This window comes from Mastigoproctus giganteus, chromosome 11 (assembly GCF_048544385.1).
Source record: "Mastigoproctus giganteus isolate SK-2022 chromosome 11, ASM4854438v1, whole genome shotgun sequence".
Classification (NCBI taxonomy): Eukaryota; Metazoa; Arthropoda; class Arachnida; order Uropygi; family Thelyphonidae; genus Mastigoproctus; species Mastigoproctus giganteus.
The window spans coordinates 54770946-54796568 of NC_143585.1; the positions used below are offsets into that span (position 1 = coordinate 54770946).

Sequence of the window (25623 nt, forward strand, 5' to 3'; positions counted from 1 at the left end):
AATAGTTTGTGCAATATTGGCCATTGGATTGAAGAAATAAATGAGCTCATTGGTAAAGAAGGTTTGATAAAGCATGCCTTGCTGTCTTTCTTCAACTTCTTCATCATCACTACTTTCTTCATTATTTTCATTTTCTTCATTGTCTTTGGGAGACTCCGAGACTGTGGCACCATAATTGATTGCTTTTCATAAAGTACATCTATAACTTACAGATGTATACAACGGGCTATACATTGTTGATGATTAGGCGTAATTTACTTGCCAAACTTAATCATCATCGCTGCTCCATCGGAGGTGCATGCAACAATATCCTCATCCAAATTCAAACCAAATTCCTTCAAGTGTCCATTCACAATTTGTTCAGTTCTTCTGCTATCAAGTGAACCATTAATCTCAATAAGACCTAACGACCAATGATTGTCTTTTGAATGCACATTTATATTCATATACCTTTTATTTTGTATAGACGTATATTCATCTAGAGTCAATGAATACCGTGCACCCAAAACCAATGAATTTTTGAAATGCTGAATGAGTTGTTCTTTCTTAGTTTTATAATAATTCAGAACCATATTTTTAATTCCATTCACTGAGACTGGTGGTAATTTATCATATTTATTTCTGTGAAGGTGAAGGCTTGATTGTATAAACTCACTCTTGGCAATTGAATTAAAAGAAAATCCATCTAAAGCAGCTAATTTTGAAATCTCTTCTTCCATAGATTTTTTAACGATAAAGTTTTTTAATGTTTTTACCATTTTTACGGGAGGTTCACTGTTATCTTGTTTAATGTTAATCTGATGCATTTTCTTTAAATGCAACATCAAAGATGATGTAGATCCTCCAGACGATTTCATTATCTTCTAACATTTCGAACATTGTGCTTCATCTTTGCTTTTTCGAGCAAAATAATTCCATACATTTGATTTCATCTTAGACATATTAAGAGTAATAAATATTAATTAGTAGGAATTTATATCACCGACAATTTTAAATAAAAATATTAAAGATAACACAGGCACAATACTGTGAGTCACTCCTGCAAGCACTGAATGAAGGTCTAAACGAGGCAAGTTTCAAAATTTTCACGAGAGAAATTTTTTATTTATTTACTTGCAATTTTTTTTTGCCCAATTAAATCTATTGTATTTTCAAAATTACATAAAAGCTAAATTTGGTGAAGCTGCTTTTTGGAGAACATTTGATCGCAAATTTAATAGGAATAAAGAAGAAAAAAACTTTCTACGATTGAAATTTGATGCAATATTCGGCGAATCTGTTTCTAGTGGGTAACCATCAATAACGTGCATTCCATAACTTGCCTGGAGAACTAGACAGATAGAACGGAGAAATGTTGAGCATTTTCTTTTACGCTATCGCTCCGACTCACTCAGTCGTAAATGAGTACACCTGCATCGTGCCATGATACAGGTGAGAAGATAAAAGGTACCGCTCCTAGATTTGGGCCACTTGCCCATGAGATTCGTACCTTAAAATAAAATAAAATAAAATAAAAAAACATGTTTAAACATAAAGCAGTTGAACGATCCAGACAAACGAACAAACAAAAGAAAATGTGCGTAACAAAAAACTATATTCGAGGGCTGACTAAAAAAATATTCGAATCCGGTTTTAGAAGCTCGGTTTCGGTTTTAACAACTCAATATGAAAACCGGGTTTAACCGGTTTGCAAGCCCTAGTGGTCACCTCCAGTACACTAGGTGCATTATTTCAGGACTTGAACAAGGGTGTTATTCCCAGGGTTACTAACAGTCCCACCACTGTGAGGGTACAAGTAGAGGATTTGATTATTGCAGAATAACTGGATTCCACCAAAATTTGGTTCACTTGACTCACGTCACCTGAATATCACTTCCATTCACATTTTAGACTCAGATTGCAAGCCCTAGCTTGTCATACCTGAGAGAATATCTGTAAAAACCCACAAGGACCAAGTGGGGCAGAGTTCAGATTTGTACAGAATCAGCAGCTATTTAGTGGAAAAGTAATGCTGAGAGCAAAAAGAATCCATTGAAAAAAAGAAAAACGCTATTTTTTTTTTTCTTTTGTTGATGCGGAGGAAGCAATATTTGTGGTGCGCTTATGCAAAGACAGATTAGAAGGTCAGGAAGGTAATATAGAGATGTCATTTTCCTAGACATCTTAGTGTCACTGAAAGTAAGCATAGAGGCAGCAGGGATTTTTTTTTTTTTTTTTTTTGAGAGATAACATAGTACTGAGGTTTAAAAGAACTGAAGTTAATGAAAAACTTTCTTAAGCTCACTGGAAGATTACCTAGAGATCATCATTTAAAGAATTAGAGATGAATATTGAAAAAGTTGAATTTTTTTTCTGTAAACAAATTTTCTCAAACTGGAAAGTGGAATGTTGTGCTGTGTGCTGTTTTGTGTGTCCTCTTCCTTAATTCATTTAGTCATTATAACACTAATAAAATCAGGTTAAAAGGAGAAACTGTTTTTTAACAGAGATGAGATACATTTAAAAAGAAGGGCTGAAGGAATATTTGCTGATGCTATTAAGGCAGTGTTAGTTGGGTTGGAAAACTGTTAGCTTGGGAAGAAGATACACAGACTAACAGATTAGCAGGCAGCAAGATGAAGTGAAAGTGATTCATGCACTGCTTCTATTGAGAGGAGCAGCAACTGCCTGGAGAGCAAGGTGTGAAAAGCAAATAAGTGTACTGCATTAAAGTTAATACAAGGGAAAAATGAATACACATATACTCCTTTGTACACTTATCTAGGAATAAATAAATCTGAATGAATTTGAAGTACTGATTTTTTTTCTTTTTTTTTTCTTTTGATAGTTGTTGGCGCATCGGCTTCTGTGGCCATAATGCACCTCCCAAGGTGTTTTTTTTTTTTTTTTTTTTTTTTGCAGTACTTTGATCCAAGCCCGAGGCAGGATTCGAACCTGCGACCTTTGGGTTGCCAGGTACGCACACTTTACCCACCCGGCTAGCCCGGTCAGCAAAGAAGTACTGATCAAGGAAAATGCAAACATCAGAGGGATACTGGAAACATTGTGTCACTCAGACAATGTTTCCAATAAAGAAGAAATAAGGGATGCAAATTTGAAATACTCATTGGAATAATCCGTGATTACGGGACTGCTCCAGTTGGATCATTAGATAATCCAATAATCTAAACTGTTCTAGCAACAATGGTTGAGGCAGAAAGATGGGAAAGCAGAACTGGAGAGCCACATTTTAGTGATGGGGAAGGTAAGGTAAAGTGATATAAAAATTCCTGCCCCCTTCCTTGTACACTAATGCTATGAGTAAACATATTTCATGAATTTGAATTTCTGTAAAGTCATCAAATGTACACATAGGGATACTAGAAACATTGTGCCTCAGACATAAATGCAGAATTTGCACAGGGTGAACACAATGTATACAGAAAGGACAAACGGGGGATATGTGTGCTTGGTTAAGAAGCACAGAGATTCTAAGCCAGTGCATTCAGATTAGACATCGCAATTTTGAGCCAGGGTGGTGTAACATAACCACTGGGAAAAACAAGAATAACAGTACATATACTGTCATTCTTGTTTAAGGTCAAATGACCATGATGACTGAATGAATATTCAGTCATCATGGTCATTTGACCATGATGACTGAATATTCATAATGAATGAATATTCAGTCATCATGAATAACACACAAATAATGAATAAATAACACACAAAAAGAGTACCCAGCAAATCAGAAAGTCTTATAATGAGGAATTCTAAAATTGAAACTTGTGAAATGGTGACTCACACAGGAGAAAAAATATTTTGTGGATTCATTGGATGATTGTATAACAGCAGTATGTTAGAAAAGCAAAGAGAGAAAACAATACTCTTGGCCTGATTATCAGCAGAATTGCTTCATGCATTAAGAATCTCCTGATAAAGGAACCACTAGGTCACAGTGTTCATAATTCACTGATGTGGGATTTACTGAAAAGATATAAGATATTGTCAAGGGTAAAGGGCTCTGCTTTCATAAAGGTGATCACAATGGTCTTACAACTTTCAAATTCTTTTCAGTGGGACCAAATGGATGACATTACTAACTACAAATTCAAAATGGAAAGCATTTTGGGTACTAATCATAGAACATAACGAAACAGGCCTACACGCTCTGGATTCATTGAGGAATTTATTGTAGCTTAAACACAGAGCGTACAGATAAAGCAGAAATATATGAGCTTTCGGCTATATGGTAGCCTTCGTCAGAATTAAAATACATGAATGGCAGTTGGAATGAAGATGTGCACTGCCAGGTGTGTGAGACGCGAGGTTTAATTGTTTGTTGACGTCTGTGGCTGTGACGCATGATGACGTGGCCAGCGCTTGTCCAATGACAGAACTACTGACTCTGTGATCGGGTTGACTTGGTAACCACTGTTCCTGTTTAAGGATTTATCCGAAGATTTTATATTTAATGATTCCAACCAGGTACGCTTTAGGTAATGGTGGGATCTGTCTACCACCACGACATCGCGGTGTGGGTCGATGTCGTGGTGGGTTGTCCAGACATGTTCGGCGATAGCTGAGTGTTCTATATCCGCTAAACGGATCGCTCTTTTGTGCTCCGAGAGACGTTTCTCGAGTCGACATCCAGTCTCTCCGAAGTAGCAGCTAGTGCAGTCACGGCAAGAGATGCGGTAGACTAAACCGCTCTGCAGAAGGGTGGGGACAGGTGTTTTCACGTTGGAAATGAAAGAACGCAGTTTCCTGCCTGGGAGCTGGATGCACTTTATTCCGTGCGTTCTCAGGATTCTGCCGATCTGTTGTGACAGGTTGGGGTAGTATGGGATGAATGCCCTTGTGGATGGCTCGTCACTGTTGGTGTTGTAGCTGGCCGTCACGATGTCACGTGTCTGTAGATCACACCTGTCGAGGACGTCAATGGGGTAGCCACACCTCGTAAGGTCTACTTTGACCCTAGTGACCTCTTTGCGTCTTTCATCAGCGGAGCTGGAGTGTGTCCAGGCGCGAGTAAGCAAGGTTCGGGCCGTGGAGAGGAGGTGGCCTCGCGCGTGTGCTGACCGGAAGTTGGTAAACTGGCCAGCACACATGGGCTTACGATAAACTGTAGTCCTCAGGTATGTGCCTTCACGTCGGACAAGTGTGTCTAAGTATGGTAAAGAGTTGTTCGACTCCAGCTCAATCGTGAATTTTATGAAGGGCGATAGTGAGTTGAGGTATGATAGAAGTCGCTGACCTGAGTCTCTAGGGATGACCACGAACACATCGTCAACATAGCGACACCAAAAGGCGATGTGATCAGGTGCGTGTGCAAACGCACGTCCCTCTAACTCCTCCATCACGATGTTTGCTGTGACTGAGCTGACCGGGGAACCCATGGCCGTGCCATGTATCTGCTGGTAGACTGAGTCATTAAATATGATCGCACCCCCTGTTAAGCACAGTCTGAGGGCGGTGGAAATGTCATCGGGTGTGAGACCAGTTCTTTCGTTGAGGGTTCTATCATTGTCCAAGAGTTGTTTTGCACAAGAAATGGCAAGTTCCACAGGGATGGAGGTAAAGAGCGATATGACGTCGAACGATGCCATAACTTGATTCTGCGAGATGGATACAGTGCGAATCCTCTTTATGAATTCAACACTGTTGGAAACGGTGTGGGTGGTCTTGCCAACCAGAGGAGAAAGAAGTCTCGAGACAAATTTAGACAGCTCGTAAGTCGGTGATCCACAGCAGGATACAATTGGTCTCAGTGGTGTGTCTTCTTTGTGCACTTTCGGTAGGCCGTAAAACCGTGGGATCTGACATCCGGAAGCACGGAGGTGATTACGGGTTGACTGTGTGATCTTCCCTTGTTTCAGCCAACCGTTGACGAGGATATTCACCTCTGATTCCCATCGTTCTAAAACTCTGTTGGGGTTGATGGTCAGGGGTTTGTATACAGTAGTATCCCGTAAAAGTAGTAGCGCTTTCGCCATGTAATCAGTGTGATCCATTACAACCGTACGGCGGCCTTTGTCTGCCGGTAGAATGACGATGGACGAATCCTGTTTCAATGCCTTGAGGGCAGAGAACTGTGTACGGTTGAGGTTAGAAGAGACGGGGCGAGCACGGTGTAGAACTGCTGCAGTCTTCAAGCGGATTGTGTTGGCTACATCTTCTGGGAGGCGTGATAAGCTGGCTTCCACACCTAAGGCGATGTCGGTGATCGGCGGGTGCTTAGGAAGAACGGCAAACGTCATGCCAAGAGTCAATAAGTTTACTTGGTCCGCAGATAACTGTTTGCTGCTTAGGTTCAATACGAAGTCCGTGGAATTAGTGAGAGGGGTATCACATTGGCTGCGCAATTGACGGGATTCATTAATCAAATTACAAAACTTACGTTTCTGTCGGGTACAATAAAGATCTGATTCTCTGATGGCCTGGTGACATAAAGTGTTGACCACATCGGTGTAAACGGGATCGGGAATCAGAGTCTTAAGGTCAGCTAGTAGGGTTGCCTTGCTCGCTGAAGCACGTTGTATGTCATGATGGAGGCAGCCGATCCATATACGTAGGGTTTTGAGGCCGAAGTTCCGACAGGCACGTCTCATGCGCTCATTAGAAAACGGTTGTTTGTAGCGAAACCCTTTCGGTATAATCTCGTTAGCTTTGCACCTATGCGCAAACCTCAGGTGTTGTCTACTACGGGCTATGAAGATAAAATCTTTCTGTAGTCTCACGACCATGTCGTATGCTGGTTGGCCTGTTTCGTTATGTTCGTACTATTCTTGGCCAACCAGCATACGACATGGTCGTGAGACTACAGAAAGATTTTATCTTCATAGCCCGTAGTAGACAACACCTGAGGTTTGCGCATAGGTGCAAAGCTAACGAGATTATACCGAAAGGGTTTCGCTACAAACAACCGTTTTCTAATGAGCGCATGAGACGTGCCTGTCGGAACTTCGGCCTCAAAACCCTACGTATATGGATCGGCTGCCTCCATCATGACATACAACGTGCTTCAGCGAGCAAGGCAACCCTACTAGCCGACCTTAAGACTCTGATTCCCGATCCCGTTTACACCGATGTGGTCAACACTTTATGTCACCAGGCCATCAGAGAATCAGATCTTTATTGTACCCGACAGAAACGTAAGTTTTGTAATTTGATTAATGAATCCCGTCAATTGCGCAGCCAATGTGATACCCCTCTCACTAATTCCACGGACTTCGTATTGAACCTAAGCAGCAAACAGTTATCTGCGGACCAAGTAAACTTATTGACTCTTGGCATGACGTTTGCCGTTCTTCCTAAGCACCCGCCGATCACCGACATCGCCTTAGGTGTGGAAGCAGGCTTATCACGCCTCCCAGAAGATGTAGCCAACACAATCCGCTTGAAGACTGCAGCAGTTCTACACCGTGCTCGCCCCGTCTCTTCTAACCTCAACCGTACACAGTTCTCTGCCCTCAAGGCATTGAAACAGGATTCGTCCATCGTCATTCTACCGGCAGACAAAGGCCGCCGTACGGTTGTAATGGATCACACTGATTACATGGCGAAAGCGCTACTACTTTTACGGGATACTACTGTATACAAACCCCTGACCATCAACCCCAACAGAGTTTTAGAACGATGGGAATCAGAGGTGAATATCCTCGTCAACGGTTGGCTGAAACAAGGGAAGATCACACAGTCAACCCGTAATCACCTCCGTGCTTCCGGATGTCAGATCCCACGGTTTTACGGCCTACCGAAAGTGCACAAAGAAGACACACCACTGAGACCAATTGTATCCTGCTGTGGATCACCGACTTACGAGCTGTCTAAATTTGTCTCGAGACTTCTTTCTCCTCTGGTTGGCAAGACCACCCACACCGTTTCCAACAGTGTTGAATTCATAAAGAGGATTCGCACTGTATCCATCTCGCAGAATCAAGTTATGGCATCGTTCGACGTCATATCGCTCTTTACCTCCATCCCTGTGGAACTTGCCATTTCTTGTGCAAAACAACTCTTGGACAATGATAGAACCCTCAACGAAAGAACTGGTCTCACACCCGATGACATTTCCACCGCCCTCAGACTGTGCTTAACAGGGGGTGCGATCATATTTAATGACTCAGTCTACCAGCAGATACATGGCACGGCCATGGGTTCCCCGGTCAGCTCAGTCACAGCAAACATCGTGATGGAGGAGTTAGAGGGACGTGCGTTTGCACACGCACCTGATCACATCGCCTTTTGGTGTCGCTATGTTGACGATGTGTTCGTGGTCATCCCTAGAGACTCAGGTCAGCGACTTCTATCATACCTCAACTCACTATCGCCCTTCATAAAATTCACGATTGAGCTGGAGTCGAACAACTCTTTACCATACTTAGACACACTTGTCCGACGTGAAGGCACATACCTGAGGACTACAGTTTATCGTAAGCCCATGTGTGCTGGCCAGTTTACCAACTTCCGGTCAGCACACGCGCGAGGCCACCTCCTCTCCACGGCCCGAACCTTGCTTACTCGCGCCTGGACACACTCCAGCTCCGCTGATGAAAGACGCAAAGAGGTCACTAGGGTCAAAGTAGACCTTACGAGGTGTGGCTACCCCATTGACGTCCTCGACAGGTGTGATCTACAGACACGTGACATCGTGACGGCCAGCTACAACACCAACAGTGACGAGCCATCCACAAGGGCATTCATCCCATACTACCCCAACCGGTCACAACAGATCGGCAGAATCCTGAGAACGCACGGAATAAAGTGCATCCAGCTCCCAGGCAGGAAACTGCGTTCTTTCATTTCCAACGTGAAAACACCTGTCCCCACCCTTCTGCAGAGCGGTTTAGTCTACCGCATCTCTTGCCGTGACTGCACTAGCTGCTACTTCGGAGAGACTGGACGTCGACTCGAGAAACGTCTCTCGGAGCACAAAAGAGCGATCCGTTTAGCGGATATAGAACACTCAGCTATCGCCGAACATGTCTGGACAACCCACCACGACATCGACCCACACCGCGATGTCGTGGTGGTAGACAGATCCCACCATTACCTAAAGCGTACCTGGTTGGAATCATTAAATATAAAATCTTCGGATAAATCCTTAAACAGGAACAGTGGTTACCAAGTCAACCCGATCACAGAGTCAGTAGTTCTGTCATTGGACAAGCGCTGGCCACGTCATCATGCGTCACAGCCACAGACGTCAACAAACAATTAAACCTCGCGTCTCACGCACCTGGCAGTGCACATCTTCATTCCAACTGCCATTCATGTATTTTAATTCTGACGAAGGCTACCATATAGCCGAAAGCTCATATATTTCTGCTTTATCTGTACGCTCTGTGTTTAAGCTACAATAAATTCCTCACTAATCATAGAAACTACTATGAAGCTTTTTATACCAAGGGACACTGTTCAAGGTTTACCAAAATTTTGTATGCAATAGTTGTTCAAAATGGATGTCAGATAAATTGATAAGACTATGTGGCAAAGAAAAAAAAAAAAATGCACGATGTGCTTATAAATTATCAAGTGACACACAGAATACAAACTTCTGCATAAGTACAAACTAACATGTAAACATGTCACCTAAGCGAATTAGAAAGCTAAGAAAGATTGAGAAGCCTTTGGCTTAAAAATTCAAAGAATTCAGTACCTGTTAATCATCCTCCTGCAGTAACGTCACCACACATTACAGTTACAAGTAAATCTAACGTAACATAGCCTGACCAGTGTATCACTACAGTGATAACATCATAGCTACTGGTGGAAGAATAATTCCCAAGTACAAAGAGTTCTGTTTATTTAAACACCAGAAGGAAAGGAATGAACCCACTGGCTCACTTGATATAATGGCATAAGTATTGATGATCCTATTCAGAGGGCTGACAAAATGAATAAAAATTTTGCATCAATTTTCATTGTGAAGAAGTTTTTATGATTGAAAGTACCAAAAGTATACCAAATTATAACTGGGAACTATATTATTTTGTGATAACTGAGAAGAAAGATAATTACTGAAGCTAAAAGTATAAAAGGCACATAGAGCTGAAGGAATCTAACTAAATATATTAAAAGAAGCAGCAAAATATGTAAGCAGATTTTTGGCCAAAATTATTGCAGCATTAAGAATTCAGGGAATGTCCCTATAGATTGGAGATATCCAAATGTCCTGCTACACTGGTGTGCAAAACTTAAGGACCACTAAGGTTTTCACCTGTAGCTTCTCATAGGAGTGGCCTGGATATGGGAACAGCATACCAAAGGAACCTTGTGAGGTACAGAAATGATGAAGGAAACAACACCGACACAATAACAGAAACAAAACAGTACAGAGGGACTTCATTCAAAAATGGCAACATAGCACTGGCTGCCATGATACAGATGCATCACTGCCAAAGATGGAACAAAGGGAAGAGATGGTCCTCAATAGGAGAGATGGCCACCCCTAATGTCGATGCAGGTTCTGTCCATACTTAGAACAATGTTGTTGATAAGTTCTTGTGGTAACATCATCCATTCCTCTTCAGCTGGCGAAGATTTTCTGGTGGGTGTGGACGTGCTGCTAGGTGTCTCCCCAGAGCGTCCCACCTGTATATGTTCGATGGGATTTAGATCGACAGAACGGGCAGGCCAATCCATATGAGCAATGTCCTCACTTTCCAAAAGCATATCAACAGCTGCAGTGCGATGGTGGCATTATCCATAAACACAAACTTGGGGCCAATGGCACCTCGGAACAGACACACATGAGGAAGGATTACCTCAGTGCAGTAGTGTGCACCGGTTACAATACTGCCTTCCAGTATCTGGAGTTGTGTACGACCATCCAAGATAACGCCTCCCCAGATGAGAACACCTCGACCGCCATATCAATCCCTTTCAGTGGGGTTTGCTGGGTGATACCATGTGCCAACCTCTCGCCAGATTAGCTGACGTCCAGAATCGCTGCTGAGACTGAATCTACTCTCATCAGTAAAGAGTACCTTACCCCATTGCGCTGCTGTCCAGTCCTTGTGTTTGATGCACCACTGTAAATGGTGTCTCTGATGGGCAGGTGTTAAAGGGAAATAGCATTTGGCCGTCGGGCAAACAGTCCACCTTTGTGGAGTCGCCTGGTCACAGTAAACTGGGATATCCTGTGCAGCTGGTTTGCAATGGATCCTGCTGTCTGGTGTCAGTCCCTCTTGGCCTGTAGGAGTATATAGCAGTCATCGTTGGGCATTGTTTTTCATGGTCAACCACCACTGGTCCTTCAAACAGCTGTACCTGTCATTCTGAAGGCTGACCACGCACGTGAGACGATGCTATGGGCGATACCGAACTCTGCAGCCACACTCCTCGCACTTCGACCTTCCTCGAGCTTCCCAATTATTCGACCCCGGATAAAGTCATCCAGATGTTGTCTACTGGACATTTCGTTGTCTGTAGCACCGTATGAAACCAATTGAATGTCTGTAACAATCGTGCTCATCATTCGGTAATTTGAACATAGCTGCTGAACCGCTGCTTTTATCTGTTTATGTGAGCCATCTCATCACGATTCAAATTTTTGAATGTTCACCAGCTTTCTACTGAACGGCCACAGTTATGCAAATCGTCACAGGCTGTTTCATTTGATTTTGTGCTTGTAACCTTTAGAAATAGTGTTGGTCCTTAAGTTTTGCACACCAATGTATTATAGAGAAAAGTCAGTATTTAGAGTCCTGTAAAACTCACTTCTGTTCCAAGGAAAATAATGGAATCAGTAGTCAAAGAAGTACTGCAAAACAATCTTAAGATTTTCTGAGTTTCTTCCTGAATGCAGTTATACAAATCACATCATGGATTTGTTAAGTGCCTTGTCTCACCAATCTTATTAGCTATTATTACATAGTAACAAAGGAATTGAATGCAAATAATCATTTTGGCATCATATATTTAGGTTTCAGCAATGCTTTGAATGCTCTGTCCAGACACAATAGGATGGAATATATGTTGAGAACCTTGTCAATCAATTCGACCCTAGAGAGACTGTGCAAGGCCCATGGGGTAGAATTTTTATCAGCATGACCTGTGCCTGTTAACATGAGAGACTGGTTTTATAGGAATGCAAGAATATATGCTGATGCTTATCAAAGCAGTGATAGGTGGGTCAAAAAACTGATAGCTTGTGGAGGGGAGGGTGCATAGGCTAATAGCTTAACTAGAGCTGCAGGCAGAGGCAAAAGTTATTCTTGCCCTGCTTCTATTGGTATATGTAGCAGCCTGGAAAGCAAGATGTCTGGGACTTCAGGCCCTGCTGTGGGTCATCATGGAACAAATAAATACATGGGCTGTGTTAAGATAACTAAGAGTAAGAACATGTGCAAGGCACAATATAGCTGAAGCAGCTTTTGTGCTTCAAAACTACAAAAAACATGTGCAAGTACTTGCATGTACATTAATGCTAGGAGCATTGTAAATAAATTTGATCAATTTGAAGTACTGATTAAGTCATCAAATTCAGACATTGTAGGAATAGCAGAAATAGCAGAAACATGGTGTTACCTATTAGTGATGCTAAATTTGAATATGGGGAGTACAATGTATGCAGGAAGGCCAGACAGAACAAGAGAGGTGGAGGGATAATGCTCTTAGTTAAGAAGCATGTTAAATCTAAGGCAGTGCATACAGTTGACACGGGGTACGAGCACAATGTTGAGTGAGTATCATGTGATATAAAGACTGGGAAAAGAAAAGTGAGAGTAGGAGTGTGTTATAGGTCTAATGACTGTGATGAGTATAGCAAAACAACTATACAGAGAAATAGAGTGGGCTAGTAAATAAGAATGTCTCCTCATGGGAGATTTTAACCTTGAAAATGTAGACTAGAATTTGTGCATTTGTCAGTCACACACTAGCAAGACTTTTGTGGATTTCTTGGATGGCTGTTTTCTAAAGCAGGATGTTATAGAGGCAACAAGAGGAAGGAATATTCTTGATCTGGTTATCAGCAGTGATTCTTCATGCATAAGATTCTGCAGGTAAAAGACCCACTTTGTGGCAGTGATCACAGTGTACTAATATAGAATTTAACTGAAGATATAACTACTGTCAAGGGTAAAGGGAAAGGCTTTTGCTTTTGTAAGAGTGACTACAGTGATCTCAGACAATTTTTAAATTCTGTGCACTGGGACCAACTGATGATGTTATCAACAGCAAATTCTAAATGGGATGTATTCAGGGAAGTATTCAAAGATGTTACTAGGCTTTACATAGTAGCATCTTTTCATAACAACAAAGAAATACTGTTCAAGGCTTAGACCTAAATGGATGTCAGATGAAGTACTGAGACACGTGGCATGGGATGCATACAAATTACCAGGCGATATAGAAGCGTATTGTCTAAGTTTGCAAATGATACTAAGGTTGGCAGGGTTGTTAACAACAGTATTCAAAATATACAGACTATTGCACCAAGACCTAGAAAAATTAGGCATATGGTTTAAGACGTAGTAATCCCAGAATAACATACTAATGGGTGTTACTACACACAAGGTGGTGGAGAACAAAAGACTCAGGCATGTACAGTTCAATATGAAATTCTCTGCCTACAGTGTAGACTGCCTACAAGAGTAGCTCACAGGGTTATATGAATCATACAAGAATTTTTAACAGCAGGGACAAGGTGATTATCCCATTGTATAAGCAATGATTAGACCTTATATACAATGGGATATAATATAGTTGGGAAGGATGTTACGTGGTTGTTTTCCATTAAGATTACTGTATTTAATAACAGGCATATACCACATGAAATTAATAATATAGTTTATTAAGCTATTCACCTAAATTACTATACATTAAGATGATTTCAGGCATCTTACCAATACTCATCATCAGCATGCCATGGTCTGATGACGGGTATTAGTAAGATGCCCGAAACGTCACCTTAATGTATAGAAGTTCAGGTGAACAGCTTAATAAACTATATTTTTAATTTAACGTGGTATATGAGTGGTATTAAATAAAGTAATAATCTCAATGGGATATCCTGAGGCCATGTCTCAAGTACTGCATGCAGGTCTGGAAGGTTCATTTTAAGAAGGATGAAAATCTGTTGTAAATGGTGTAGATAAGAGCAACAAGATTAGTCATTGACACAGAAGGGCATCCTTGACTAATTCTACAAACTGAAAAGTTGGAGACTAGGCAAAGGTGAGGAGAACTGATTAACTGTTCAAAGCTTTAATTAGCAGTGAGCAACCAATCTGGAATGAGGGCCAATTCAGAAATAAAAATTGTTTGTAGGTCACATTATAAATGACATTAAATTAATTATTTAATTATCATTAACAAATTACAAATTAACCAATGCCATCAAATAAGGCAAGCATCTGTACTGAGGCAGTCACTTATATTTTCCTTTGTTCTGTTATTATCCAGAACCTATACCAAAGCAAGAAAACTAAATAGCACAACACATATTGCTGTCAAAAGTGAAACTTTTGTTTGGTTTATGTTTTCATAGTAAAATTATTTGTTATATTATCAGTAATACAACATAAAAAGTTCTTTTAATAATATTTTATAGTAATATAATACTTATTTGCAAAGTTGAAAATACTCTGTTTCTTGCTTCTGAAATTAGATCTCAAGGCTTACTGTAAAGCTAGGTAGGGCACATTTTACTCACCACTATTTTAAATTTATGGAATGAATAAACTAAATGCTGATAGCACTCTTATTCTCTCTCTCTTAGACAACATACATAAGAGTACATAAAGTGAATAAAGAATGGCTGCAGTACAGCTGTGTAAAAATATGTATGAGTTGTAACAGAGCAACCAAATAAAGTGATTTCATTTTGCACATTTGCATTAGATTTGACTTAGTCAATCTGCTATTGGTCTTCATCTAAAATTTACATTTTTTGTTTGGTTCTCTTATGACTTAGACTAAAAGGGGTTGCTACAATTACATTCATGCTTTCCTCAGTTCACTTCAATAAGTATTAAGTACATATATTTTTTGTTACACTTTTACAAGTTGTTTGTTTGTTATTTGGTTTTTAGGAGCATTAGCAACTAAGGCCATATTGCTCTGGGGATATGCAATAGTCATTCCCTGACCTTTCTGCATCTGGTGGTCATGGGCTCGAACCCCGGTCTAATCAAGAAGTGTGTGCTATGCATTGCTGCTCCTGCCCACCTGGCTATGGAGACGCCACATCCCACAGTAAGGGGAAGCCTTTCTTTCATTATTATTTTAATCATTTTAATTTGTTTTGTAGTAAATTCAAAAAATAACAAGGGCTTTTGTTTTGTAGTTAATTAATCAGTTTTTTTTCCCCCATCACATACGGTAACAGTGGCTGTTACCTGCAAAATATGTGCTGTAGTTTTTTGATCATAATTGCATGTGGTAAAATGGTAATTAATCTAATTGAATCATAGTTTAATTATTTGATATAACATGTATGTTACCTTACTCTATCTTTTTTTTATTTGATGATATATGACATTTTTAAAAATCTGGAAGGAACTTATGAAGAACAATCAAGAATAAGCCTTAAAGATTAATAAAGCATAACAAAATATTAAAGAAAAAATTACCTCATGGACGGTGGTTAAGTAATTCAGAATACTTTGTAGTTCATCCTCTTTAACACCATTTCCTTTTAATATTAACTGTTTCAGAAATAACAGAATATAAGCCCGTATGGACATAATGTCATTCTGATTAGGACGGGGACCATCTTAAGAACAGAAAACATAAATTTAAGAAAATTCAGACTAAATAATAATAATAATACCAGAAATCTTTAAAACAAATTTAAATAACAAATCTAAGCAGAAAACAATTTGTTACTTAAAATAGATGACCTCTCTAGATCCTTAAATCATGTTTTCTAAACAACATATTTATGATTCTGCTTGATGAACATTCATTTCTACAGGGTTACCAACAATAAAGTATATCAAAAGTGCACCCCTTATTTCACAATACTGGCAGAAGCAGAACATTCGAGGCAGGAATGTCACAAAAACCCACAACAAAAATTGGTTATATTTCAGAAAAAATATGGAAAATGCATAGCTTTGCATTAAATTACATAATGCTACAACAGTTCGATGAATATTTCCATTCAAAACAAAACTAAGGAATAAAAATGTTGCTTGCCTGTACCACATTCCTGCTAAGTGGTTAATAAATATTAGAAACAGTAATGAGACTGATTCATAACATTAGCTGATGATGAGCAATGCGCGCGCTCTCTCTCTCTCTCTCTCTCTCTCTCTCTCTCTCTCTCTCTCTCTCTCTCTCTCTCATTAAACCATATCCTTTAACCATGGCAATAACTTCCCTCAATGCCACAATTCTCTAATTTATACTATAATCACTAATATAGACTGTATGAAAAGCTTCACAGAAATCTAATATAATATCGGTGTTTAGATACACCATAGACACTCTTAAAAAAACTACAAAGTAGTTGTTGTGGGCATCATTTGCTCTTTCTCATATTGTGCTCCGTCTTCACGACGAGTTGCCATGATACTGCACTACCTCAAATAAGTAACGCTTCACTAATAGAGAAGACTATTGTTACTTATTCTCAGTGAGTACCACCACCCAGGCATCTCTCATATTGTGCGATTAACTTCACAACTGGGTCGTCATGTCTGCAATACTAGGGTACCTGCCCACCCACTGATGATAGGCCAATAGCCTTGAAACATGTCTGGGTGGTGGTACTCACTGAGAATAAGTAACAATAGTCTTCTCTATTAGTGAAGTGTTACTTATTTGAGGTAGTGCAGTATCATGGCAACTCGTCGTGAAGGTGGAGCACAATATGAGAAAGAGCAAATGATGCCCACAACAACTACTTTGTAGTTTTTTTAAGAGTGTCTATGGTGTATCTAAACACCGATATTATATAGATACTAAACTCTTAAAGTATTATGCCACGTGCATTTAATTATTTTAAACAGAAATCTAAGTAAAAGATGTTAAAATTACTCTCTGCATCCAATTCTTTGGTAACATCGACATAGTAGCTAATGGGATTAGTCAGACATGCCCCTAATAAAGCCATGCTGTTATTCCCTTATAATTCCATTCCAACCCCATAGTACATTTTTAACTAAGGCTTCCATAATCTTCCCTAGCACATAAAGTCAAACTATCAGGTCTATATCTGCTCATTCACTCTTTTGATTTTCCTTTTTCATACAAGAGACATTTGGACATCTCTAATCTATAGGGATATCAGCTTGCTAACATGATATTCTCCCAAGTCTGGCCTAAAGACAATCACAATCTTTCAGTCCTTCGAACAGAACCAGGAGAACTGTGACCACACTGCATTCTTGGAGTAATGAAATAGAGGTCATCGATGTTGGTAGGACCACAGCAGCTCCCACAACTGTGTCATTCTTGGAGCCATCAGTATAAATTTGCAGGATTTGTGTATTCACCAAGGAATGGGCAGCATGTTGTTTCTAGGTTTGATTGTCCAGGGACTAGAGGTCTGCAAGGGCTTGGGCCTGGTCCTTGAGCTTCCGCCCAACTCGGCCCTTGGGCCGGGTAACATGAACAATGTTCGGGCTCAATTTGGGTACAAATAATCGTAATGAATTGTTATTTCAAAACATTTCGGACTATTTCCTACATATATATTTTTTAAATATTTCATTATGCATTTAAATTCTTAAAAGGTTTTTATAAAAAATGTGTATTAGTTGTCTGTTGACACCTTTAACTGATCAATAAAGTGCACTTTTCCAACGTCTCCAAAATTTACTGAAATTTGCACTCTTTCTTTGAAATGAACTAGCTGAATTTTTGCTCAGTAAAGTAGCCCTTAAGTGGGCATAGTTGCAATTTACATTACATCAAGGGTATATGAGTCATTACGACCCCTGACAATGGATTCCTTTTTAGTTGTATGTGTACAGTATTTATAAAAAGTGTGATTCCGTTAATCCCTAGTTCTACTAGTTTCTAACTGCTTCTTATATCCAATACTGACGAATAATTAAGAAATACAGGTAAGGGGAATGCTTACACATCATTCATACAGTGAAAATTGCCAGTAACAGAAGTGACAGTCAGTCCTAATTTTTTAATTTAGGTGAAGGTGGATATCGATATTCATTTTGGAATTATATCAAATATGGTAAATTGAAAATTTATTACATTTTTTTTAGAACTTTTTTTATTTTCTTTTTTATATAATTAATATTGATAATTATTTTGGATAATTATTATTGTTATATAATTTTAATACTGAATTTTGAATCTGAAAGTTTATTTTTTTTATTATTATGAAACCTCAAATGCTAGCAATTTTATTTATAAAAAGTTTCAATTGAGGTGGGATAAAAATCGGTTCTTTAAAAAAAATTCGGGCTTGGGTCGGGTTGTCTAGACTTCGGGCCAGGCTGGGTAAAAATAAAAAATTTATTTAGACTCGTGAAGACCTCTGCAGGGACAGTTCCCCCCAGTTACAGAACTAGTTATTACATGAGGGTATGCACATTTTCCATAACAGCTGCAAAATACCTTTGTCTTAATGAGCATTGCTTTCATGCAGATTCCACTCCTGAATGAGCTTTTATAGGATTCCCGTAGATTTGTTTTTAATGAGGTTTATCATTGTGGATCACAGAGATAGGATGAGAAGGAAGGTTATATATTTTAACCACATAATTAAGGAGCAGGGGCTTCCTCTGAAGAGGAAGTGGAGGTACATGGCTTCTATATATAGGCTCTGAACTGCCAATGTCCCGAATGCCCCAAAAGGAAATCCTAAACACACCATGTCATACTGTATTAAGATATGCTAACAGAGTTTTTTCGAGCAGTCATAAAATGGGGCTCTATAATCTAATCTAGATCTAATCAAAGTTCAGTACAAGTGGAGAAGACTATAGCGATCAGCTCCGCATGTAGTAGTAGTAGTAGTGGTGGTGGTGGTGGCATGTGATACAAGAAAGCATGTGTATGAGCTCATGCAGCATCAGCCAAAAAAAAAAAAAAAAATCACACCATTCCCTCCAAATGCCTGTCCAGTTCCTCCTTAAATTTATCCAACCTACCAACTTCCACAATGAGAGATGGAAGTCTGTTCCAGCAATTAACCACCCGCTGGCTAAAGGCAAATTTCCACACATCTATTCTACATCTGTCTTTTCTTAATTTAAATTTATGCCCCCTTAGGTTCGTAATCTGAACAAGTGGAAGGATCCCATCAGAATTCAGCGTGCTCAACCCATTCAAGGCCTTACACACCTCAATCAGATCACCGCGCAGGTGCCTAGTCTCCAGCCACTCAGCAGAACTTAAGCCTCTCTTGGTAAGAGGATCCCTTCATTCCCCTCACCAATCTTGTTGCCCTTCTCTGTACACGCTCAAGTAAATCTACATCCTTCCTAAAATGAAGCCTCCAGACCTGTACACAGTACTCAAGGCATGGCCTGACCATTGCCTTATACAGAGGAATAATCACCTCCTTTTCCCTGCTAGCAAAACTCCTATATATCATTGACAAAACCCCATGACCTGCCCTGGCAGCCTGTCTGCATTGCTCAGAAAACTTCATATCTGCCTGCACAATTACTCCCAGGTCTTTTTCATTTTCTACCATCTTCAGTTAAGTGTAGTACCACACAGTTGGTACGTTTCTCTGGGGTTACCCAGTACTTTGCATTTGTCAAGGTTAAACTTCAGTTGCCACTTCTTAGCCAATCTGCCCAAATTATCTAGATCCTGTTGCAGTAGCACACCGCCATTACTGTCATTAACAACCCTGCCAACCTTTGTATCATCTGCAAACTTCGACATTAAGCCTGATATACCTGCATCAATATCATTGATAAATATACAAAACAACAGAGGACCCAACACCGAACCCTGTGGGACTCCACTAATAACATTAGTCCACGAAGAGCAGCACCCACTGATTACAATCCTCTGTCTTCTCCCACTTAACCATCCTTTTATCCATTGTAGCAACTTATCCTTAATAATATTCTGCTCCAATTTGTACAACAGTCTTTCATGCACAACAGTGTCAAAAACTTTCCTGAAATCCAAATAGATGATATCAAAATTATTTTTTGCATCCAGTTCCTTTGTAACCACATCATAATATCCTATCAAATTTGTCAGACAAGACTTTCCCTTAACAAACCCATGCTGTGCCTGAATTATTGCAGCAGTCTTGTCTAGATGATCCTGCAATGCATCTTTAACCAATGACTCCATTATTTTACTCAGAACAGAAGTTAAACTAACTGGTCTGTAATTACTCGTGTCACCCTTCGATCCCCCTTTGTGAATTGGGGATACATTTGCACATCTCCAGTCCGTGGGAACCTCCCCTGAGTCCAAGGATGCTCTCATAATTATGGCCAAGGGTTTGCTTAGTTGCTTTGCCGCCTCCTTCAATACAACTGGATAGATCCCATCCACTCCAGGTGCTTTTCTTATGTTTAACTTCAACAATTTCTCCTCCACTTTACTCTCAGTTATTATAAAATCATTAAGTATCCTGCTACAATTTGATAACCTTCTGCCATTTCCAAACCTTAATAACTCCTCATGTGTGAATGTAGATGCAAAATACTCATTCAGTTTGATTGCTATCTGGGCAGGATCATCAACAGTCGATCCATCGATATCAAGTGGACCAATCAGATTCATCCCCTTCGTTTTAGAGTTTATATAAGTAAAGAAATCCTTGCTGTTTTTCTTAGCATCTTTTGCCATGGATTTCTCGTAATTTGCCTTTGCCTGCCTAACCTCCTTTGTGACCTGATTACAGACTAGCTTATATCTGCCATAGGCTTCTGAGATGAGATGTCATGAATGAGATGCAGTGTTCTCCCCAAGACCTATCAAATGGGCACACAGCCCGATGAATTTAACTGACCGTCTAAAATTTAAGCAATTCAGCAGTACATTTGGTACTGCGAGAATTGCTTAAATTTTACTGCTCACTGATTCACATCGGATGAGTATGGTCTTAGCACATCCAGGTCCTGAGCTGGATATCATCATTCTTCTTTCTCTCTCTCTCTCTTTCTCTCTCTCTCTCTCTCTCTCAGGGAAATGCAGAATTTTTTTTTTTTTTGGTCTGGTGCAGCAAAAGCCTCGGGCTTCCTTGCACCATAGGGCTAATAACGATAATCTCGATCAATATTAATTCGAACATACTATGCAATCGAGGTCAATGTGACAGGAGCATATAGTGTTAAATTATGCAATTAATTTTTGCTCTGGATAGCTTAAGTCACAGAAAAGCTTACCTTCTGTAGCATATTCTTCATGATATTGGCCTTGCATCAATTTTAGGGTTATTACCTTTATTTAAGATTGCCTTATAATTTCATTCAGCAATCTTATGAAGATGTCAGTTTAAATATCATAGCTTGAACTAGTAACTTCTCAAAGTTTAACTGGGTTACAATGGTTCTTACTGCCAAGTTTGGCAAACTTAAAAATTCAACGGAAATACACTTTAATCATGCAAACTAAATTACGTAAATTTAATTTAATTTACGTAATTAAATTTTCCCATAGATATAGCTCTTCACAAGTGAACAGCTATATCTATGGGAAACTATACATTCCTAAAAGAAAAAATAATACCAACAAAACTTCTATTTCCATTTTTGCTTTAGCCTCAGCAACTTTGCAGAAAAATACAATAGGGAATGCAACAACCTTCTGAAAAAATTACCTTATTTCATTTCTATGGCAAATACTCTGCTCAACAATTTTTAAAGAGAGCACCTCTCTTCTCTTCTCACTCTCTGCCAGTTTTACTACCTTAAACACTTTGTTCATGCCAGCAATTAACAACATGGGCAATGATTACACATATAATATTCTCAGACTATACACTGAATAACAGTTAAATTAAATCACAATTAATTTACTATTCTGACCTCTGAATCAGGTATAAAGCTAAAATTTTTAAATAATTATATTGGGTTCAATAGTTTAACGGGTAAAACTTATAAAAGTATCTTAGAAAAAAAAGGATTAGAAGTATTTCTGAATCTAACTTTTGGGGAAAAAAACAGTCAAATTTTAGAGGCCAAATGGAGAATGCCAGGATCAATATACTAAGAAAAATCACAAACATAGTAATGGGAAAAAAGTCTGTAAAGATTTATTTTCAGCATCCATACACCTTGAGTTAGTGGGATAGGGATATTGATACTATTTATAAAAGAGCTATTTAATCAGGAGTTAATGGGTGAATGATAGTAGTGGATTTACATAATTAATCCCATTCTCATTACTGGAAATTTCTTCAGCTATACAGGTATCCCTTATTATACACTATCTCACTTTATGCATTTTCACTATAACATGATCTCAAAAAAATCAAAATAAAAAGTGGTCTCAATCACCATGTACATGTCATAAGCACATGGTGCTGGGAGTGTTCAGTCTCTCTACGGCTACAAAATCAGAAGCATCACAAATGATATTTTGTCTTCTTAAATTTATGCAACATATTACATTGTAGCGTAACTTAAGATCAATCCCATGGAAAAATGTAAAAACAGTGACCAAAATGCTGCCAGCAGTAAAAAACAAAGGAAATCTATAATAACCCTTAGATGTGATTAAGAGGTATGAATGTAACTAACAGAGTGCTGTCACTATCAGAGCCAGAAGAATCTGAATCAACGTTAAGAACAATAAGGAATCAAGCTTAGAAAATTAAATACATTTGTAAAAGTGCAACGAGAATGGTACCTAATAAGATCACACATAATGCCACTGCTTAGAGAGAAATTAGAAAGGAATTTGATGTTAAGATCCTGCTAAATACAATATCTCTTATCCAATCTATGGATCAGAGTATCATTGCAACTTTCAAAATTTATTATCTCAAGAGGACATTATTCAGATAGTCAAGGATACTGATGGTGAAGATCAACTTTCTGTGGAAGATTTTTGGAAGAACTATCACATGAAGAAAGCAAATGGTAACATTGGTGATGCATAGGCAGAAGTTTCACAGTCTTGCATGCAGGCAGTTTGGAAAGAGATTTGGTCTGATGTTACTGAGCCTTGTGACTTTGAGCCTGAAGATGAACTTTCAAATTCAACGTGTGACATTGTTGCCACTGCAAGGAGAGCTGGATATAAAGATGCAAATGAGGCCAACGTGGATGGGTTGCTTTGATCCCACAAAGGGAAACTAACTGATAAGAATCTTGTCAAATTAGTGAAAGACTTAAATGAAGAAGATGATGACCCCTCTGTTGCTGAACCTGTTAAACAACTTTCAACAAGGAAAATGGATGAGTTTTTAAGCACATTGACAATGCCATTAATATCATTAATGACAATGATCCTAACAAACAGAGAAACACTAAAGTTTTTAGAGAAATTCAGAACGCTATAAATAAATATCATTTCTTTCTAAATTTTATATAGTTATTTTTTTATTTTATCCATTACAGGTCAATTCACTTTGCGAGACGATTTCACAGAACAAATTAAGTGCGGAATGCAAGGGATACCCTGTATCTTTTGATTATTATTATTATTGACTAATTTTACAGCTGAAAGCTTGAAGTACTGTTGATCATCTATTAAGATTCTTGGCAAAGCTTATTATCTTAGTACTCACCTCTAGATCCGTACTGGTTATGGTTAAATTTATATAAAGGAAAGTAATTTTTAATAGATTAATTCATTTAAAAACATGTCTCTAGGAAGAGGAAGTGCACCACTTTTTCCTGGTTGTCATTTATAAAATTATATGAAGAAGTTATATTTTAGAAATTATATGAAGAAGTTGAAATTATATTTCAACACTCGAATCTTCTTCATATAATTTTATCTATATAATATCTTCACAACTGGGTTGTCATGTCTGCAATACCAGGGTACCTGCCCTCCCACCGATGATAGGCCAATAGCTTTGAAACAGTGCCGTCTGGGTGGTGGTACTCACTGAGAATAAGTAACAATAGTCTTCTCTATTAGCGAAGCATTACTTATTCGAGGTAGTGCAATACCATAGCAAATTGTGAAGGAAGAGCACAATATGAGATACAGAGCAAATGATGCCTCCCACACTACCATCATAGTTTCTTAAGAGTTGTCTATGGTGTATCTACACCAATATTATATAGATATATAGAGTATATATATAAACTCTTACTCTTAACGTATTATGTCTTGTGCATTTAGTTAATTTTAAATATAATTTTATAAATGACAACCAGGAAAAAGTGGTGCACTACCTCTTCCTAGAGACATGTTTTTAAATTAATTAATCTATTAAAAATTTCTTTCCTTTATGTAAATTTAACCCTAACCAATACGGATATAGAGGAGAGTACTAAGATAATAAGCTTTGCTAAGAATCTTAATATTATTATTATTTTATACCCCTCCCCCACTTCCATTAATTTCTCAGTTTTTACAACCCATAAATTGGAACTGCCTGTTTCCAAGGTTAAAAATTCCATTTAATAAGATCACACATAATGCCACTGCTTAGAGAGAAATTAGAAAGGAATTTTCCATTGCAGGAAAATTCACTGCATATGACGGAGCCAGTTTGAGAGATCCCGTATACAGGAATCATTCCCTTATTCAAATGCATACTATAATCATCCACTCCTATTTTTGAAGCATATATACTGTATATTATATATGCTCCCAAAAATGGAACCACTTACCCTCATGATGTCTATTATATACCACTAAGCAATTAACCCTTTCAAGTTGTAGTGAACCAAAACATCCTAATTTTTTTGAAGAGAGAGAGGCACATGGAAGAATATGATCACACTCCAAAAATAACAGTAAAAGAAAAAAAAGTTGTGTCCAGGTCAGATGACCACAAGCCATGGAAGGTTATAATTCCCTGGCAATAATGCATGAACAGATTATTTATACCAACTTACCTACACCCTTTGGCGTAATGCCACTCTTGTTTCGTGGATTTAAAACCCAGTAGTAGTATTTCAGAGTGTGCATAGTCTGTAGAACTGTACTTATTCTTCTCACATTGCCATAAATCTGAGTATCAGCCAGAAAGTCTGTCGCCAAGTATGTGTACAGCTTAGTTTGAACCTATGAATGATAAAAAATATATATAACCACTAATCTTTTTGCATACAAATTTTATTCACATGCAAATAAAATTTCCAAAAATTAAGTACTTTTATGAACACAGAAATAATTAACAATATAACAAAATGCAAAATTTTGAATACTAATGTACTTCTTTATTTGCTTGTTACCATGTCACCAAGGTTGATCGTTATTTCTAATTTATTAAGATTTATTCTCCAATGAACAGTATTAATCTGAGTATTTAATTCAAATATTTCTAGTCATCTGAGGTTTTTAATTTCACAAACTTTTAAAATGATTAAGTGGCCAAGAATTTAAAATTTAGCAGAATTCAACCCAAACACATACTGAAAAAACACTGTGGATGAAGCATGTAAATTAGGAGCATAAAAATTAAAAGAAAGAACTCATGAATTAATATCACCCCATTATTTAAAAATTCTATGGCAAACAAACACCTCATGTTGGCATAGTCTCCCAAGGAATTTCCCCCCCTCATCCCCACTAGATTGCTCATGACTTAGATAAAGGCTCTGTGTGCTCCAGCTTATA

General features: G+C 38.6%; 1 protein-coding gene across 1 annotated transcript in view; it reads right to left on the reverse strand.

The window, feature by feature from the left end:
* The window catches only part of rg (A kinase anchor protein rugose), a 1582765-nt gene that overhangs the window by 1225623 nt on the left and 331519 nt on the right, over window positions 1-25623 (reverse strand). Inside the window, exons 16-20 of the mRNA XM_090384432.1 lie at window positions 24900-25068; window positions 15561-15703; window positions 14349-14370; window positions 9729-9744; window positions 8837-8879 (exon numbers count right to left, since the gene is read on the reverse strand). Coding sequence (XP_090240558.1) covers window positions 8837-8879; window positions 9729-9744; window positions 14349-14370; window positions 15561-15703; window positions 24900-25068 — 393 coding nt within the window. The remainder of the gene's footprint in view (window positions 1-8836; window positions 8880-9728; window positions 9745-14348; window positions 14371-15560; window positions 15704-24899; window positions 25069-25623) is intronic.